This window comes from Hippopotamus amphibius, chromosome 17, assembly GCF_030028045.1.
Source record: "Hippopotamus amphibius kiboko isolate mHipAmp2 chromosome 17, mHipAmp2.hap2, whole genome shotgun sequence".
Lineage (NCBI taxonomy): Eukaryota > Metazoa > Chordata > Mammalia > Artiodactyla > Hippopotamidae > Hippopotamus > Hippopotamus amphibius.
Window position 1 is genome coordinate 38,710,874 of NC_080202.1, and position 19,359 is coordinate 38,730,232.

General features: G+C 55.2%; 1 protein-coding gene across 4 annotated transcripts; it reads right to left on the bottom strand.

Annotated features, from left to right (window-relative positions):
- Window positions 1-312: 312 nt before the first annotated feature.
- Window positions 313-18,384, bottom strand: CACNB1 (calcium voltage-gated channel auxiliary subunit beta 1). 4 transcript variants are annotated; one of them, XM_057714626.1, is made up of 14 exons: window positions 18,091-18,384; window positions 15,554-15,640; window positions 12,420-12,539; window positions 11,159-11,281; window positions 10,477-10,613; window positions 10,176-10,252; window positions 8,759-8,778; window positions 8,412-8,492; window positions 7,914-7,972; window positions 7,618-7,727; window positions 7,308-7,459; window positions 4,479-4,574; window positions 3,870-4,055; window positions 313-2,203 (listed from the first exon to the last, which is right to left on the bottom strand). In XM_057714626.1, exons 1-14 carry the CDS (start codon window positions 18,172-18,174, stop codon window positions 1,739-1,741), a joined length of 1,797 nt encoding a protein of 598 aa, XP_057570609.1. In that variant the 5' UTR covers window positions 18,175-18,384; the 3' UTR covers window positions 313-1,738. The 4 variants fall into 4 exon arrangements, with proteins under 4 accessions (XP_057570609.1, XP_057570607.1, XP_057570608.1 ...); XM_057714624.1 differs by lacking the exon at window positions 8,759-8,778 and adding an exon at window positions 9,613-9,767 and having other exon boundaries at window positions 337-2,203; XM_057714625.1 differs by lacking the exons at window positions 8,759-8,778; window positions 15,554-15,640 and adding an exon at window positions 9,613-9,767 and having other exon boundaries at window positions 337-2,203.
- Between the last annotated feature and the right edge of the window lie 975 nt (window positions 18,385-19,359).

Genomic DNA, 19,359 nt, shown 5'->3' on the forward strand with positions numbered 1-19,359 from the left:
AGAAAAACAAGCACCTGCCTCTAAGACAATGTGCCAGTGGCTCTGGCTCCGACTCCCTGAACAAACCCCGGGACACCCCCCACTTTGTCTCAGCTTGCAGTTTTCCCTGGCTCTACTTATGGGGAGACTGGACGGGCATGAGGCTCTGGGCTGAGCGGAGCCGAGACTGGCCGCGCAGCTGCTGTCAGGCTTGGACAAGTCAAAGGGGCACAGCTTACTCCTGCACCCACCCCTTCGCTCTCCCTCCCTGCACATCGGCAGCTCCCACACACCTAGGCTGGCAACCGTGTGGCAGGAACAAAGAAGCAGGCTCAGGAGGCGGCCGCAAAGGACAGGATGGCTGTTTTATATGTGGCAAAATACTTCTCCTAGGGAAGTACAGACGAACAGACAGACAGATGGGGGCACAGGACACCAGACAGGGAAGGGGAAAAGTTGGGCAGTGGTCTCTTCTAACCATATGTGGAAGCTGCACCCCACCCTCGGGTGGGGGGTGGGGTGGGACAACATTGGCACAGGAGGTGGCGAGACAGGCATGAGGTGCCCATCCCTGAGGCGGGCAGCCGGGCAGGGCCCAGTCCTCGTTGGCACAATCGGCTCTCTCTGGCCCAGCTGGGTGCTGAGGGGTGGGGGGCAGGGCTGCTGGGCTATGGGATGCTAGGCAGAGGGACACTCCAGGGCAGAGGGGGTACCAAGGCCTCTCCTGGGGGGAGTGGACATCGGTAAAGGACAGGATCACAAGAGGCAGATACAGAGCAGCAGCAGCAGCCGCCAAGCCCCCCCAGGGGAAACCCGAGGTCCCGAGGCAGCCCCTGGGCTGGTGATTACCTCCGGGGCACCAACCCACAGGGCCTCTCCCCTGGGGCCTCAGGATGAGAGTGAAGGAGCAGTTTTTTGGTTTCAAAATGAGGCGGACCAGAGTGTTTCTGTGGGCTCCGCACCCAGGTGACGAAGGGACGGGGGGCTCAGATGCAGAGGGGCCCCCTCTTCTGATGGCAGCAGGCAAGGGATGTTGTAGGCAAAGCTCATTCCTGGGGTAGGCAAAGGCTTGAGGCATGGAGGTGGTGGGGCGGGTAGCAGCGTCTCGGGTTGCCCCCTCCTCAGGGTTCTAGGTCCTGGGCTGGCACGGGGCACAACCCCTGATGCCTGCCAGCTTCTCCTCAGACCTTCCCGAAGACGAGCTCCCCATGGGGCTTCCAATGCTGTAGCTTTCACCTCCCAGGCAATGCTGCCAGGAAGCTGGAGGGAGGGGTGGGCATGGTGAAGGGCCCTGGATCTGGGGTTTGGGGGAAGAGAGCCCTCATGGGAAAGAGTGTAGTCTCCCACTCCAGGAAGAGCCCCCCCCCACCCTTCCCAAATACTCCAGGTTGGAAAAAGAAAGGACCACCCCATTTTAGGACCCTCAATTAGAGCCGGGAGTGGGAGGAGTTAAGGAAGTGCACCTTTTCTCTGGGTGAAGGGAGAGAGCCCCCTGAGGTGGGGAAGGGGGTACTGCAGAAAGGTGGGCATCCCCCCACCCATCCACAGCAGGTAGGTAAAAAGCTACCGCTGAGGCTTAAGGGACTCCCAGGAGCTGGGTGGGATGCTACCACCAAAAAAATCCCAAACATGGAGCAAAGGCATCTGAAAGGAGGGAGACAGCGCCCCCTGGAGGCAAGATACATCCCCAGTGGTGAGCCCCCGCCCCTCCCCTCCCCTGGGCTGAGAGCCCTTCCTCCCACTGTGTGGCCCCTGCCCCTCAGCGGATGTAGACACCCCGCCCCCAGCCCTCCAGCTCATTCTTGTTGCGCCCCAGCACTGGACCCCTGCCCTCGGCGCAGTAGCGGGCCTTATTCCGGCCGCGGTTCCTGTTGTCGGTCAGCTCCTCTTCATAGTCTTCCTCCTCATCCTCCCAGGATCCCTGTCGAGCTGGTGGGGTGCCGCCCCCTGCAGGGTCTCCAAGCCCTGGCCCCTCGGAGGGGTCAGTCTCCATGTCCACACACGAGTCTCCCAGCTCCGTGTAGGCAGAGTTTCGGTTGCCAGGGGTGTCGGCATCAAACGTGTCTTGGCGGGACAGTGCCCGCAGGGTGCCCGCCCGGCCTGGCGGCTGGCTGCTGGGGTAAAGGCCTGGGGGCTGGCCCAGCTCTCCCGGGTACTCGTGCACGCTGGCGTGCTCCCCAGTGGCCCGTTCCAGCGACTGGTCCCCGGAAGCAAGGTAGGGTCCCTGGTTAGCAGACAGACAGCACACACCATGCAGATCAGGCAGGAGTGAGAGAAACACAACAAAGCAAGGCAGGTTAGTGAGGGCACCGAGACACCCAGCCTGGCTGAAGGAGGAGGGTGCTGGCCCTAGGGGATGGGCAGCCGGCAGCAGGCTCTGGAGCCCAGCCAGACAGCTAGAGGACAGAATTCAAGGCATTTACTCCTCCACTAGGAGAGCGGGGGCGCCCGACCTTCCTAAGGTGTGAGAAGGTGTGAACTCTCTCCTGGTAACCATGGTAGAGAGTCCATGAACAATTAGTCATCACTTCCTCGAGGCACTCATTAATGCTGTCTTAGGCTAAATCATCATTAACAGCTCATTAGTACTGCCACTCGTTAGTGCTTGATCGGGTTAGTCATTGCCCCAGTTTCCCAAATATACTAAGGGGGGATTTCAGCCAGCTCCTTCAGCCAAACCAAAGCCCACACTTCCCCCCACCACGTTCCCTAGCCAGATGACAAAAGTTGAAAGGATTCCTCCCCTTCCCCCAACTAAGACTCAAAGCTGCAGGCTGGGGAAGGCTGATGGTCTCTATCCCCCACTGGCAACGATAAGATGGCCCAACGTCCTCAACATCAAATGTCACATGAAGATGGCCATGGGGTGGAAAGAGGCCTGGGTTCTAGCCCCATCCCCTGCCACTTCAAGCTGTGTGACCCTGAGCAAGTGACTCCTGTCTCGTGGCCCAGTGTCTCTGTGGTGGTGTGATAGGGATTAGACTAGAGCAGCAATTTCCAAATTATTTCCTGGAGATCTGGGATCGGTGGACAGGGCACAGAGTGCTTCAGGGGTCCCCAAGGAGGTGAAGTGGGGCCAAGCCACTAGCTCCCTCTGAGCAGAGCAAGGATGCCTTATTTACATACTGAGCTTTCACATAAGTTTCAGAGAACAAATGGGCTCTGGTGCTGAAAACGAATTTGAAAAGCAATGGTCTAGAATGATTTCATGGCTTTCTTCTGGCTCTAATCTGGAACCCAATACTTTTGGTTTGACCTCAGAGATAGGCTCCCACAGAAGGAGTTCAAGGTAGGGTGGGACGCCCACAGGAGGGTCTTTCCTGGAAACTGTTTGGGAGAAGGGTGGAAGGTTCTGCTTCAACTCATAGAAGACGCTTCAATTTGGGTCCCTTCTGAGAAGCCTCCTGAGATTAGGGCTCTAGAGGATAGGGCAGTCTCTGGTTTTAATGGCCCTGCTCTGTAGGACTCTCTGGGTCTGAGGGCCCTTGGTCTGTTGCAACGAAAATGCTGTGACTTCTGTTGGGTCTAAAATGGGTGTAGAGTCCAGCAAACATACATTGGTTTTCCTGTTTCTTCCTAGTCACTTATCTTACAAGGCCCCCCAAGGCAGCAGATATAGTCCTATGGGACCAGCCCAGGGAGCTTGCCCCAATCCCATCAAAAACCACAGACACCAGAAGCTGCCGCTCACCACATTTTTTTACAAAATAAAATTCTTCCCTTCCTTCCCCATGTTCCCTGCCTCAGTTCGGAGCCCTGGGTGGGAGGGGAGATGGGCGGGGCACCTACACAGTGTGCTCCTGCTGCTGGGGCACGGCCCTGGCCCGCTGCGAGGCCTCCAGCCCGCCCCAGAAGCTGAGATTTCTCCTGAGTGAGGTGAGCACCTGTACCTGGAGGTTGGAGACAGGGGCAGGGCTGGCAGCCAGGGCTGCAGTAGCCATGGTGCGGTTCAGCAGCGGATTGGGCGGAGTGCTGCTGGGCGGATGTGTTGCCTTCCAATAGGCTTCCAAGTACTCGGCCAAATGCTCGCAGGCATCCTCCAATTGGTTCTCGTCCAGGATGATGTCAAACATTTCCTGTGGAGGCGGGGTTAAGGGCGGGGCTGGGATGAGCTGGGCGTGACCAAGGGGTGAGGGTGTGGCCTGGGGCAGTGGGTAGAGTCAAGGGGTTGAAGGACAAAGTTAAAAAGAAACCTCTGGATGTCCAGGAAGAGGAGCGCTCTCTTAGGTACATAAATCGACAGAACTAAAAGAAGTCTTGGCACCCAGATACTCCAACTCCCTCATTCTAGATATAAGGCAACCAAGGTGTGGAGAGGGGCTTACCTCCCCACAGAGGAGTGCTTTGGGGACTTGAATGTCCAACACTCTTTTGCCAGAAAACCCGCCTGCACCTCTGGCCCCAGCCCAGGTGTTCCTGGTCACTCACTCGTGCAGGCCATGGGAAACCCAAAGAACCCAGACGTCCCCCCTTCCCTTCCCCTGGGTCTGAACACTCACGGGGGGACACTGCGCCAGCTTCTCCGAGGCTGCTATTTGGACATTGAGGTGTTTGGACTGAGATTTCCCTCGAGACTTGATGAGCCTCTGAAGAACCTGGTTTGTGGGGGGAGAAGAGGAGCTAGAGGGTCCCTGCAATGCCCCAAGCCGGAGAGGCTCGTCCTGGTTGGCGCCAGTGCGGAGAGACACTAGCAGGGCCGGGGGATGTCCCATGACTCTCAGCTCTGGCCACCTCTTCAGAAATGACCTCACCAGTCCTGTGTCCATCCTACATAATGTTCAGGCTCTCTCCTGGGTCTCAGGCCAGCCCCTCCTGGGAAGGTCCAGCAGTGGCTGTATGAAGGGCAGTGATTGTCCTTCCCAACCCCTGTAACCTTCTCTGTAGGCTTCATTCTCTGGGCCAACTTCCCCTCCACGTTAACAGCAGTAGCCATCCTTTACAGGGACATGTGCTGTGTACTGGCACCATTCTGTGCTTTTTTACACAATCGATTCATTTAGTCCTGACGATAATGCCATCATGCAGCCCCTATTATTATTCTCATCTCAATAATAACAATAATAATGATGATAATAGCTAAACATAAAGCTACAACCTTAACTAAGTGATCAAAGTCAACAGCACCAATGATACAACAAACCGACATCCTGTGCTTCCCGATGCAAAGCACTCAGGAGAACACATGGCTTTGGTGATATCCCTACCTGAAATGCAAAATCTAAATCTCATCATGGGGAAACATCAGACAAACCCACACTGAGGAACAAGGTACAAAATAAGTGATCTGTACTCTTCAAAAATGTCAGTGTTCAAAAGAAAGAAAAAAAAGGTCAGTGTCATGAAAACCCAAGAAAGGCTGAGGAAATGTTTCAGCTTAAAAACTACTAAAGAGATATAACAACTGAATGCAACACATGATCCTGGTTTGAAGGGGAAATTGCTATAAGGGCATTATCGGGACAACTGATGAAAACTGAAGATGGAGAGTATTTTAGATAAGATTTCTTGAATTTGATAATTGTTTTGTGGTTATGTAAGTTAATGTCCTTGTTCTTAAGAAATACATGTTGAAATATTTAGGGATAAAGGCATATAATATCTATAACTTACTCTCAAATAGTTCAGGAAAAAAGATATATATAAGCACACATATATATAATACATATATACGTAAAGATAAAGTAAATGTGGCAAAATGTGCAAAATTAGTGAGTCTGAGGAAAAATTAAATTGTATACTTTAAATGGCTGAATTGAATGGCATTTTATTTCAATAAAGCTGTTAAAAAAGTAGTGAACCTGAGTGAAGGGTATTCAAAGATAGTCCTTTGTACTATTCTTGCAACTCATGTAAATTTAAAATTATTTCAACATAAAAATCTAAACAACAAAATAGAATACAGTGCTTAGTAGGTACCAGGCACTTCGCATGGTTAATTTTTTTTTTATTTAATCTTCCCAAGCACCATCTGAGGATTCCTATTTTGCAAATGAGGAAACTGAGGCAGAGAGGTTAGGTGACTTGCCAAAAGAGCACAGAGTTGGTAAGTGGTAGCCCTGGTACCGCAACTCAGGCTGTCTGGTTCCAGAGTCCCCACCCTTAACCTCAGTCAGTGCTCAGTGGGGGCGATGGAAATGTCTGTTACTTTCTAGTTCACAAAGTGTTCCTGCATCCATTATCTCATTCGATCCTTTCAACCACCCCAGGAAGTATGTAAATCCTATCACCCCCTTTATGCTCATTAGAAACTTAGGACTCAGAAAGATTAAGAAACGGGGTGCTCAGGGACTTCCCTGGTGGTCCAGTGGTTAAGACTCTGCACTCCCAATACAGGGGACCAGGGTTCCATCCCCAGTCAGGGAACCAGATCCCACATACTACAACTAAAAGATCCCGCATGCCGCAACAAAAATTCCACAAAGGGCAATGGAAGATCCCGTGTGCCGCCAAATAAATAAACATTAAAAAAAGAAAACAAGACAAAACTGGGTACTCAGCTCCCAGGGTGCTAGCATGAGATGTTAGCAGTTACCACCTCTGGTTGCTTTCATCTATCAGTCAGAACTCTGGGCTCTTTACATCGTTACTTCCAATCCTCTCAATAATAACATAAAGATTATAATTCCCATTTTGCAGGTAAAGAAATTGAGGTGTAAAGGCTAAATAATCCCCCAAGATCCCAAGTTCAATAAAATACAACAACCCAAAAAACCAACAAAAAAATTTTAATTAAATAAAAATAAGCCAATCAGAGCTAGGATTTGAACCTCATGCTGTCTTCTAATTTCAAATCCTTCACCTAAGCTCGACTTCCATGTTTCTCAAACCCCCACTAATGTCTAGGAGGGAAAACTAATGGAGCTGTTATATGACAAAGAAGTAAATCAACCCTCCTACCAATTTCATCTCTGTCACAGCCTACACGAGGGCAGTGCGGCAAAAAGGGCTGAAATCAAAAGACAGGCCAGGTCTTTTCCCAGCTGCCAAGCAGCTGGGTGCCACTGGGACAGAAAGCACAGAATTCTTTCTGTTTTCTGGACTGAGGATGGGAGGTCAACAAAGCAGAGACAGGGGACTGGCCTGCATGACCCTAATAGTAATACTTAAAATAGTTAATACATGACGAGGTATATTATACCAGACCCTTTGCTAAGTGCTAAGTATTCACATTAGTTGAATCTTCAGAGTATCCAGACAGTGGAGTTTGACAGAGACAATGGGCTGGAGGAGATTAAGTCACACAATGAGTAAGCAGTACCTGCGGGTGAAACACAGGCAGCCCAACTAGAGCGCTTCTGTCCCCAGTAGGGTCTGACTCCTGCACCCACCTTGGGAGAGGTGATCTTGATGTAAACAATGATGGGGGCCAGTGAGGTCTTGGAGAGCTGGGCTGGGTGGTTGATGGTGTCGGCGTCCAGAGCAACCAACTGAAGGGTCCGGGCTAGCTCGAAGATTCGCTCGATCTCGCTCTGAACCTCAGCTGGGGGAGTGGAGTCATGGGGAAGGGGGAAATGTAAGGGGGCCTCCCCAGAAGGAGGCAGTGGGCAAACAGAACATTTCTGGAGATGCCCCCCTCCCCTCCCTCCCACACCTGGCCCCAGAGCAGGGGTGGGGGGTGGAGTTAATGGGTGGGCTCACCCAGGCTGGAGCGTGTGTTTGAACGCTCAATGATGATGTGTTTGCTGGGGTTGTTGAGGACTGAGCGCTTAGCTAGGGAAATGTCCGCTGTCACACGAGTGATGGAGATCCTGGGGGACGGGGCGAGAGGAGTCAGGGGTCAGGGTGGGCTAGAACATCCTGCCAACTCCGCAGGCTCCAGGGCAGCCTCTTATCCCTCAGGGCAAGAGTTCCAGGATTGTCATCCAAGCCATCCTGCCCAACCCCAGCAGCAGAGAGTCATGGTGGGAGTGGAGAGCCAGCTCCCAGGGTCTTACCTGCCATCAAACCGATGCTTCAAGAAGTCAAATAAAGCTTTCTGCATCATGTCTGTAACCTGAGGGTGGGGGAAGGGGGAGGAGAGCTCAGGTGTTTAAAGCCCCTCAGCAAGGGTGGACTGCTAGGTGACATTGCCCCATGACATTCCGTTTTCTCCTTAAATCCCTGACATGAATGAGTCCCTGTTGCAGGGAGGGGGCAGCCGTTCTGAGTCTGAGGGGCCTCCACTGGGGTCTCTGATTCCAAAGATCCTTTTAGGTGGCATCTCTGGGAGGACTTTTCTGGGGTTTTTTTTGAAAGGACTAGACCTTTCTGGGGTCTCCCTGTGGGTTGGGCCCCCATGGAGCAGGGGAGTCTCTGAAGGTCTGTAGCCCTCTGGGGAGGACACTCTGGGAGGGCCCTGCTGGGGGAATCTCTCTGGGATCTGAAGACCTTTCTATGGAGTCTTTCTGGAGGTCTGGGCCCCTCTGGGTCCACTCCCCTCTAGGGGCTCCTACCTCATAGCCCTTGAGCGACGGTCCCACCAGGATGATGGGCCTCATGGAAGGTACCACGTCATAGGGGGGCACATGCTCTGTCTGGGGGGGAAGCAGGGAGGGGAAACCCCAGAGTGGAGATGGCATTAGCCCCTCTTCCCCCATCTCCAGGCTCCCCCATGCATCCTTTCCTCCCCTTGGTCCCAAAGCCCAGATGTGGGGATTGGGATGGGGGTGGGGACATATGGCAAGGGAGAACCAGGCAGGGTGGGGGAAAAAGGGGGGCAGATATGGGAATGGGTGTTAGAAGGTCCCCCTAGCTCATCCCAGCGGGCAGGGAGGGGAACACAGAAAGCTGTGATACTCACCGACTTCTGCTTCTGTTTGGCTGGGTCCAGAGATTGCCAAGAGGAGGGAGGGGGAGGAGAAAGGGGAAGGTACCCAGGCAGGGGCAGAGGGCAAAGGAGGAGCCGGGACAAGAGAGGGAGGGAGAGCGGGCAGACGAGGAGAGATAACAGAGCATGCGTGTTAGTGACAGACAGAGCCAGAGAGAGGGGATGGGACCCCATGCCAAGGGGGAGCCAGAGGTGGCCCTGGATCAGGGCTGGGAGCAGGACTGACAGCCAGTCCAGTGACCTTGGGAATATTCAGACATCCTCTACCCCCTTTCTGGGTCTTGGAAAAGAGCTGGGAAGAGTGACAGCCCCTAATTTGGTACACATCTTCTGGCCCCAGTGCAGGCCAACCTGCCCATTTTAAGGGTACCCTTAACTGTCCTGCTGTGCAGCCAGGAGATCCCTGTGTGCCCACCCCAGCCCCACGGAGTCTGAAAAGGGCAAAGAAGGGTCACCATTCCACTTTCCCCTTCACATGCGGGGGTGGGGGCAAACATGGAATATCCCACTGGTAGTGAGGGGGAAAGGTCAGGTTTCATTACCACCAGACCCTGCTTTCACTTAGGGGGCGGCGGCAGCCTCCTAAGAGAAGGGGTGCTTCCACTGCAAGAACCATCCCTTCTGGGGAAGGGGCCCAGGGTGGGGCTGTGTGTGGAGACAGACGTGCCCAATCTTGGTGCCATCCTACCCTTCCCTCCTCCTTGGCAGGAAGGCCTGATCCGCACAGAATCAGGCCAGTACCACATCTGAATCCACTGCAGCCCCCCTCCCCCTGCCAAAGCGCCGGGCTCTGACCTCCCCTCTTGCAAGAACCCAGTAAGAATTACCTTCTTGAAGAAGGGGATGCGTTTGCCGTGGGGAGGCGGGGTGGTGACACTGCTAACACTAGTCTTGGCAGAGCCACTCTGCTCGCTGAGCTCTGCCTCCTCGTCCTCTAACTCTAGGGGGTCTAGCTCAAAGGCTAAGTTAGTCATTTCATTACCTGGACCGGAGAATCAGGATGAGGGAGGAAGGAGGCGAGGTGGGGAGGAGTGAGATGGACATGGAGACACAAGTACGAAACGCAGGGATGGGATGGGGAAAAAAGAAAGAAGAAGAGGTGAATGGAAAAGGGCTGGGAGAAATGAATGGGGGGTAGGGGGTGGGGGAGTCAGGCAGAGAGATGGAGCTACCAAAGAAATGGGAGAGGAGAGACATGAGAGAATGGGCGCTGACTGACAGGCCCAGCCTGTGGGGTGTCCTGCTCTTCATGGAGAGGGTACCACTGGATGTGTCTGGAGGACTCAAGACTGGGGTACCCACGACTGCAGGGAAAGGAGGGGACAGGCAGTGGGGAGACCACCCCACCCAGGAGCTCCACCCCAGCCCCTGGGGTGGCGGCGGCTCTTACCACTGGCAGGGGGCGTGGGGCGGCGGGTGCCAGTCACCACGTCTCCCAGACTGGAGCTGGAGTTGTCACCTGATTTGCTGTGTAGGCAGAGAGGCAAATGGAGCCGTGAGCAAAGAGGTGGGCGCAAGGGTGCGGGATCTTGTTCTCTCACAGGCTGGCCCCCCGCCCCCCGCCCTCATTTGCCAGCCCCACTGGTGATGCCACAGGCAGCTCTGTGTCCTCAGGGCAAAGCATCAACCCTTTGGGGCCTACTCCTGGCTAGCCGGCCTCTCCCGGGGGTGCCCTGCCCCCAGCCAGACACCTGGAGCTGAGGCGGTTCTGGCGCAGCTTCTGTTCCTGCAGCAGGCGCAGGCTGTCCAGTTTGACAGGGCTGGGGATGAAGCCAACCTCACAGCCCTCCTTCACCAGGCGCCCGATCCACCAGTCATTATTGTATTTCTGCAAACAACAACGGCAGGTGGGGTGGGGGAGACCAAGAGGGAGGTTAGAGACACAAGCCAGCAGCCAGCTCCAGGGGACACCACCCCCAGACTTGCCTACCCTGCCCAGGGCATGGCGCCAGCCTCTGGTTACAGCCCTCGATTCTTAGGACTCTCCGAGACCAGCATCCTCTCGGGCCATGGACCACCCCCACCCCCAAGCCCATCCCTGTTCTCAGGGTCCTTCCTCCCCCATGCGCCAGCTCTACCCTGGAAAGGCAGGGAAAGAAGTAGATGCTCACACCGCCATGTGCCTGGCACACGGCCACCCCACTGACAGGCCTCAGCACAAACCCTCCCAACAGCCTTGTGACCTAGGCCTTACCATCCCATTTTACCAATGAAGAATTCGAAGCCCAGAGAGGTGGAAAGATTTGCCTAAGGTCACACAGCAGATGTAGCCCAGCTCTGCTTGGTTCAGACATCTTTTTCCACTAGAGCTCTGACAGCCCCTTTCTGGCACCCGCGACCCTGCCCTCCCTCCAGACGCCAACACATCCCCACCTCTTTGATATGCAGGAAGTCCTTGGGCTCAAAGGTGATGGCCACTCCCTGCACAGGCACCTCATCCCCTGGCGATGGGTTATAGCCAACATTTGTCCGCACAGCAAATGCCACTGGCTTGGTCTAGAGGGGAGGATGACAACCAGAGGGTTAAATCACAGTGAGATGTACAACTTCCTGGTGGGGGTGGTGACTATGGAGAGGTTTGTTTTGTAAATTGTTTTTTAAAACATATACTGGACACACTACTACACATAAAATAAACAACAAGGACCTACTGTATAGCACAGGGAACTATATTCAAAATCTTGTCATAACCTATAATGAAAAAGAATCTGAAAAAAGAATATGCATATATATGTACAACTGAATCACTCTGCTGTACACCTGAAACTAACACAACATTGTGAATCAACCATACTTCAAAAAAGCTTTTTTAAAAACAAAAGCCTATACTGAATGGCTTATGCAGTTTTCTTATGTGCATATTAAATTTCACAATTAAAAAAAAAAGAAAGCAAAAAAATAGAACTCATTCCTCTCAGGGTGGAGGAGGGCATCGGGGAATCATAAGTATAGGTGGTAGGGGAGCCGAGAATGACACCAAGAAGGAATAATAATAATACTAACAATAACGATGATAACAATAAGTAACAGTAATAATAATGATAGCAGCTACTGTTTAGGGTGACAGGTACTGTATTATACGTTTCACATCTACAATCTCATTTATTCATTACAAAAACCCTATGACGTTAAGTACTATTACCATATTACCATATTCATGGATTTTTTTTCTTTTTTCTTTTTTTCCCCACTGCACCCTGTGGCTTGCAGGATCTTAGTTCCCCGACCAGGGATTGAACCTGGGACCAAGGCAGTGAAAGCGCCAAGTCCTAACCACTGGACTGTCAGGGAACTCCCACCATATTCATTTTAATGAATGAGGAGACTATAAAGTTCAGAAAGGTTAAGGGATTTGCCTAAGATCACACAGCTAACAGGAGTCAGCCCAGAAAATCTGACTCCAGAAATGAGTGGAAAATTTTAGCTCTTATTATGTGTGGAAATTAGGCACTTATTATACTTTATAAGGAGGCAGGTATTATAGCTTACATTTTACAGGTGAAAGCGGCACATCGGAGGGGTACGTCAGCTAGGAAGTGGCTGGGCCAAGGCTTGACCCTGGGTCTGTCCAGGCTGTCTCTAAGGCATGGGGTAAGGGAAATAATGCCAGCACAGCCCCTCCCATCTTTCTCACCTTGGCTTTCTCGAGCTGGGCTAATGCCTGGCGCTCTGCCTCCTTCCTTAAGGCTTCCCGGTCCTCCTCCAGAGACACGTCAGAGTCCGACGGACGGCTGGTGTAGGACTCTGCTGAGCCCTGAAAACAGACAGGGCCAGCTCAGGGCCAATGCGGCCTCCCCAGCTCCTGGGCCTCGGCAGGTGCCCGTCGTGGATGTCTCAAGCCCCAGCCAGCGCAGCATGATACCACAAGGGCTAGGAGAAGGTGGTATTAGATGGGAAGAGCCAGAGAGTGAGGTCTGCAGGCCCCTGGGAAGAGTGTGGCCCTAGAAACGGTGAGAGCAGCAAGCAGGGGATTATGGCAGGTCCGAGGACAGCTGCTTGGGGCCCAGGGAGGGGTGGGAACCTGATAGGGGCACAGCACAGGGGAGGAGTGCCAAGGGACAGTCTCCACTCCCTGCTCCTCCTTCCCTCCCCTGCCCCTGGCACCGGCTGAGACAGACTCAGCACAGGCCCAGGGAGTCCTTCCAGGGGCCGCAGCCACCAGCTTAGGCCTGAGCTCTCTGCACTGGCGGCAATGGGCAGCCTGTCTCATGTGCTAGGGCCACACAAAAATGTGCTATTTTCTGCTCAAGAGTGAGGAAAGATAGACTCCTACCTCCTATGCCAGAAGCTAGGGAGCCCCAGCCCTCAGGCTTTCATAAGATACAAAAAGAACCCAAGATTCCTGGGGTGGTGCAAGAAGAAGAGGCAAGTTAAGAGAAGAGCACGCGCAGGTCTTTCCCCAATACTAGGGCTGCCGGCCGCCGGGGTGAAGGCAGAAGTTTGGGTGTGCCAGGAAGCAGGCCTTGACCACCCCGACCATCCCAGAGCACAAGCAACTCCCTCAGCGGTGCAGGCACATGTGTAAGACACACACAGCCTGTCCAGACCCAGGGCGTGAATGAACACGCTAGTTCACGGATGTGCTTGGATGTGCAACTTCAAGTGTGCTTGGGAGGGTATGTTCCATGGTATGTCCTAGTGTATATGACTGAATGCATACAGGTACACGTGTGTGCACATGGGGGGTGGGCACCCTTGGTGTCTGTGTCTCTGAGGGCACGTGAGGGCAGGAGCCAGGAGGTGTGGATTTGCGTGACTATGCAGTGGTGGTTGTGCTACAAAGGGCAGGAGGGGACGTGAAGAAAGAACAAGACTGCAGAGGTGAGGGGGTTCTTTCCTGAAGACAGGAAAGGGTCACCTGGCCAGGAATGCCCATTAGCTTGGTACGGAGGGAAGCTGGGAAAGAGAGAAGACCAAGTCCCACCTCCCCAGAGCACCCTGGTCATCAGAGAATGCAGCTGCCCCTCAGTTTCCCAGCCAGATCATGAAAATGGGAGATTCAGGAGGGGAAAGGCCGGGGGAGGAGGGGAGGTTACTAATAGAAGCTGGAAAAGAGATGCAAAGGAAAGACAGTGAAAACCAGTTAATCTGCCACTCTCCACCCCTTCTGACGGGAGCACACAGAGTCAGAGAAAGACAGATGCTGGGAGAGCCAGAGGAACAGACCCAGAGATGGAGTGGCAGAGAGGCACTTACTGACCCCAACACACACACACACACACACACACACATACAAACACACACACACCCCCAAAATGGCGGGAGACAAGGAAACAGTGAGGAGGCAGGGAGACAGGCTGGAGTGAAGGCCTCCCACCAGCTTTCCCGAGGGGCTGCTCCCCCCCCCCCCCACCTTCACTCCATCCCCAGCTCACCACTACAAGGGTCCGGTTGGGCGCCTCCATCCCGGCGCCCTCCGTGCCTGGCCCTGCTGGCCTAGGGGGTGGCCCAAACTGCCCGTTCCCCCAGGGGGCTCAGGTTACAAGCAGAGTTGCTACATGTGCAAACTGCTAGGGTATATTTAGCTCAGAGATGTGGCAAGGACTGCCCCCCCACTCCCTACCACCTACGGGGGGTCAGAGCTGGGGAGCTGAGAGGAGGAAGGATTGGAGACTGGGGTCTGATCCCCTGGGTCGGCAAACACTAACAGAATGAGGCACTTTTCTGTCAAGAGGGGCTCCATTGAGCACAGTATCGTTCTTCCTAGCCCCAGCCCTGGCCCAGTCCTGCAACACGAGGGATGAGGGAAAGTTCAAAGAAAGGATTTCCTGTTCATATGTATACTTAGGAGATGCTGGGATGAAGGGCCCCTTTCCTAAGCCTCTCAAGTCAGGCCTGGGCTCACATGTGCCAAGTGTTGTGGAGACAGAAGAATCAAAAAGAAGGGCCTCACTCCAATCTGTAGTGGATCTTCCTGGCATCACCCTCTCTCTCCTGGCCCAGGGGGGTGGACTTCCCTACTGTCCTCTGCCCTCATGTGCCTGCCCATTTTTCTTCAATGTACTCCTTTCCTTGTCTGATCCTAAGCCCCTCTCGCCTTTTTTTGGGTACCAGGCTTTGTTGAGATGCTCCGTAGTCATAGCAACCTCATGGCTCTGTCACTGCTTCTCCCTGAGCCTGAGATGGCCTGGGGTTGAGAGTTAGAACAGAGATGAGAACGGCACCTTCCTGACGGAGAACAGAAAACCCCAGAAAGCTATGTGGTTACACTCCCCCACTGCATTCAGGGGTGCTGGGCTAAAGGCCTCTCTAAAATCAACTTCCTCCTGCCTCTCTTCCACCTCCCTCAATACACTTTCTCTCTGCATATTAAAGAACAGTCACATCTGGATGTGAGAAGGGTGTTTCCCGGATCCATATCTAATCAGGGCTCCAGGGACCCAAACGTCCTGGCTCCTCATTTCTTAGGATCTGCCTCTACCCCATGCTGTCACAGATTCTGGGGGAGGACATGGAAGGAGACAGCCGGCAGGGGGAGTGGGTGACAGCCTGAAGCAAGCTAGAAGGAGGCAGGCCAGGCTGTCCCTGAATGAGATGACGCAGGCTGGTGCCTGGTGCTGGGGGAGGGGCTGGGCGGGGGCTGAGAGAGTGGGTGCAGCTGACAGTATATGCAGAGGAGGTCATGGGGTATAAGGGTGATGGGGTGGTTCTAGGCAGGTGACAAATGACATGTGGGAGGGTTCCTAGAGAAAGCCTCAGACCCAGCTCACCAATCCTGGTCTCCACCAACCAGCCACCTCCCTCCTCTCAGCCCAGCCTCCCCATTACCTGGCGGACAAAGCTGTTGGATGTTGTATCCGAGGATGTGCTCCCATCTGACCTTTTGAACCGCCCTTTCCTCTTGCTGTATTTGCCCTGGAGAAGCCAGGAAGGGACAAGAGTAGAATCAGAAAGGCCCTTTCCCAACCCTCATCCCATCAGGCCCAGAACTACAGCCAAGCCTTGGAAATAACATTCCCTGATCTCAACAGCCCGCCCCTCTATCTTCTTCCTGAGATGGTACAGCCCGAGAGGGAGGGAGGGCCCAGGCCACAGCCATGGGGTGGGGGACAGTGCAAGAGAACCCTAGGAAGCACACACAGAAGCCCCCAAACCAAGCCAGAGAGGTTGGGAAGGGGGAGGCGCTGAGAAGCTGGAGGCTCATTAGGCAGCAAAGCTAATTAAGATGCTGGGCAGGCTGCAGAGGCCTCAGGGGGAAGGGAGAGGCTGCCTGCAGCGCTGGGGGTGCAGAGAGAGCCCCCGGGAAAGTCCCCCTCCTTCTCCTCCTCGGCTGGAGCAGTGAGGGGCTGAGTGTGCCTGTGGCCCCCAGAGAGAAGAGGAATCGCCAAGCCAGGCCCAGCTTGGCTTTCCCCGTGCCCAACTCTTGCCTTGTTTTTCGCAGAGTGGGGAGGGGAGTTGCAGCTCTTGGAGACCCACAACTAGATTCCCAGGGAGGGGGAAGGGGCCGTGGAACAGTATTTGGGAAGCAAACATCTAACCCCAACCCTGACCCACGGGGGCAGATTTAGCACCCTCCCTCCCATCCTGGTAGGACTTTTTCTCAGTCTCCTCCTCACAATCACAGTGATCATAGCTCTCCCCAAGGAGGCAGGAGGGATCAAGCCCTCTAACCCTCAGCTGCCAAAGCCCGCGTTCTCTCCCCATGATACCCACCAGGCTCCATCAGTGTAAATGCCCCCTGGCCCAGCCCTGAGATGAGCCTAGGACACAGCCCCCACAGGGCCTCGGGGAAGCTTAGCCCAGTCCCACTGGCTGGGCCCCTGGCTTGGGTGGAGTGAACACTGCCTGACCTCTCAAGCAGCCACCATTCAGGTATTTCCAGGCCTCCTGCAAAGGAGGCTGCTTCTTTGCCCTCCCCAACTTACATACCCGCATTGGCTCCCAGCTGGTCTAGAGTTGATGGGGAGGATAATTGAGGATTCAGGCCTTCCAAGTGCCCCCCACCCCGCCCCCAGCCTCCATCCTGGAGTTTCTTTGCCAAAGAAGCTAGATAAGCCATGACCAGACTAGAGGCTCTGGTTTCTTGGGCCTGAGTACAAGGAGGAGGATGGATAGGTGGGAGAAAAGGGCACCTGGGGACCCTTTGAGAATCCTCCCTCCCATCTCATTCTCTCTAACCAGACATATATCCAACCCCTAGGACTGAGGATCCCTACAAATTTAAGTGGATTCCCCCAGTGAGCCCCAGACTCTCTTTCACACCACCACCACTATCCCAGGCTAGGAAAGGGAGTGGCACCCAGAGGGACAAGGGACAGCTGAAAGGAAGGCCCCAGTCAGCTGCCACCCAGGCTCCAAGGGGCCTGGGGTGGAGAAGGGAGGTATTTTTAGGTCTGATCGCCTCCCCCCCCCCCCCCCCCCCCCCGCAACGTGCCCATCAACCACATTACCATGGTGGTTAGAGCTGCTTAAGGTCCGCCACAGCAAAAAAAGAGTTAATGCTATCGTAGCCTTGGGGTGTTGCCAGATTGGAAAGGAACGTGTCCCAGAGAAATCCCCTGGCACGACCACCCTAGACCCTGCTGATCACTCCGTGGGCACCCTCCACACCCAAGAATACCCCTTTCTGGGAGTGACCCAGGGGCACAGGAAAAGTGCGAGTGGGGATGGGGCAGCAGACCTCTTCTACCCCAGGTAACACAGTTTCCTCCCCTCCAGGACAGTGAGTTGGCATCCATCCAACTTTCCAAACTTTGGAGGTTTTCTGGGGCTGGGGGGGGGGGGGAGGGATAACGCAGGTGCTGGGGGAGGGGAGGTGGTCCAATATCGGGGTGGACATGAAGTGGCTGAGATGGGGGCCTGGCCGAGCTGGCCCCTTCCCCACCCTCGAGGGCCAGCGTCTGCAGCTCTGAAGGCCTGCCGGCACCGCCCTCTGACCACCGCCTCGGCCATCTCCCAGTGCCACCCCCGCCCCACCCACACCGGCCAGGCGCCCCTGAGCATGCTCTGCGTCGCCCGCTTTGCCTGAGCTCGCTCTCTAGCCTCCCTCAACCCCCGGATCCCCCCGCCAGCACCCACACTCTCAACCCACTGGTGCCGGCACCCGAGCAGCAGAGACCCTGATGCGGGGGAGAGGAGGCGGCGAGGGTGACAGGCGGCCCAACCGCCCCCTCCCCGCTCTCAATACCGCAACAGAACTCCCGGCCAAGCGCCCGTCAATCATTCACCGGCAGGGATGGGGGGCGCGCAGCCCTCTCCCCTCCGCGCCAGGCATAAAACCCCTTTCTCCCCTGCCCCCCTCCATCCGACACCACAAGGTCCGCAGGAGCAGCCCCCTTCCCTCGATCCCGGCCACCACGCCTCACCTGTGGGCTGGGGTCGAAGACCTCCATGGGAATCTCCTGGGAGGATGGGTAAGGCCCCCGGGACATGCTGGTCTTCTGGACCATGGAGAGGAGCCTTTCCTCCGGCCGCCGGCCCGGCCCAGCCGGGCGCCCTCAACGCATAAGAGAGGCCGTCGGAACGGAGAGCAGCGCAGCCAGCACCCGGTGCAGCCACCTGGCCCGGCCTTCGGTTGCCCTCTTCCTGCCTTCGCTCCCTCCTCCCGCTCGCTCCTCTGCTGCCGCCGCCTCCTCCTCCCCTGAAGGCTCAGCATCTCCCCCCGCCCCCTCCGCTCCCACCCGCCCCTCCCTCCCTCCCTCCCTCCCTCCCTCCTCCGGCCCCGGCCCCGCCCCTCGCAGCCCCTCCGCTGGCTGCGCACAGACAATGGGAGGAAGGCGGGAGGGACGCACGGCTCTCCCAGCGCGCGCAGGCCTCCCTCTGGCCTAGGGTGAGGGTGACCCACTCTAGGGGAGATTAGAAACTCGCCAAGGGGGTTTGGCAGTGCGGTTTACCAGTGGATGCCAAACGCCGGATGGAACTGAAGCGCGGATTAGCATGGCTGGCGCCGCCCCCCCCTTCCGTCCCAAACCGCTCTTCCGAGCCGGTCTACCCATTCCATTCCAGCTTGGGCCACCGGAACTTCCCTTCCCTGGTGATCCTAGGACCCGGCTTTAACTCTTTTCTCCCCATTGTGCTCCCAGGCCGCCATGAACCAAGCAGAAAGGCCCGTCTCTCGCCAATATGGTGGTGCTGGCGGGTTGGAGGCTGAAGCTGAGGTGGGGAGGGTGTCCAAAAGGAGGCTCAGCAGAGACAGCAACAAGAAATCCCAGGGACTCAGGAGTCCTATTGCCCAAGCCCTTCCAAAAGGCCAGGGGTGGGTCTGGGTGAGGTCTGTGTTCTCGGAAGAGGAAAAAGGAGGAAGAAATGTGGAGCTGAGACAGGAGAGACTGACAAAAATCAGATATAATGACTTTTTTTTTTTTTCCTTCCCGGTATTTTGGCTGCGCTGTGCGTTCCCTGACCAGGGATCGATCCCAGGCCTCCGCAATGAGAGCTGGGAATCCTAATCACTAGGCCAGCAAGGAACGCCCAGATCTAGTGACCTTTGACCTAGAAATGCTCTCCCTTCATCCCTGATTTAGGGACAGATACCCAAGGCCTGGGCCCCACCCACCGTGATCTGCGGAGAGAAAAGTTAGAGATTCTGGCAAGAGACCTTAGTGCCAATTTGGTTCAGGCTCTTTCTGGTGGTG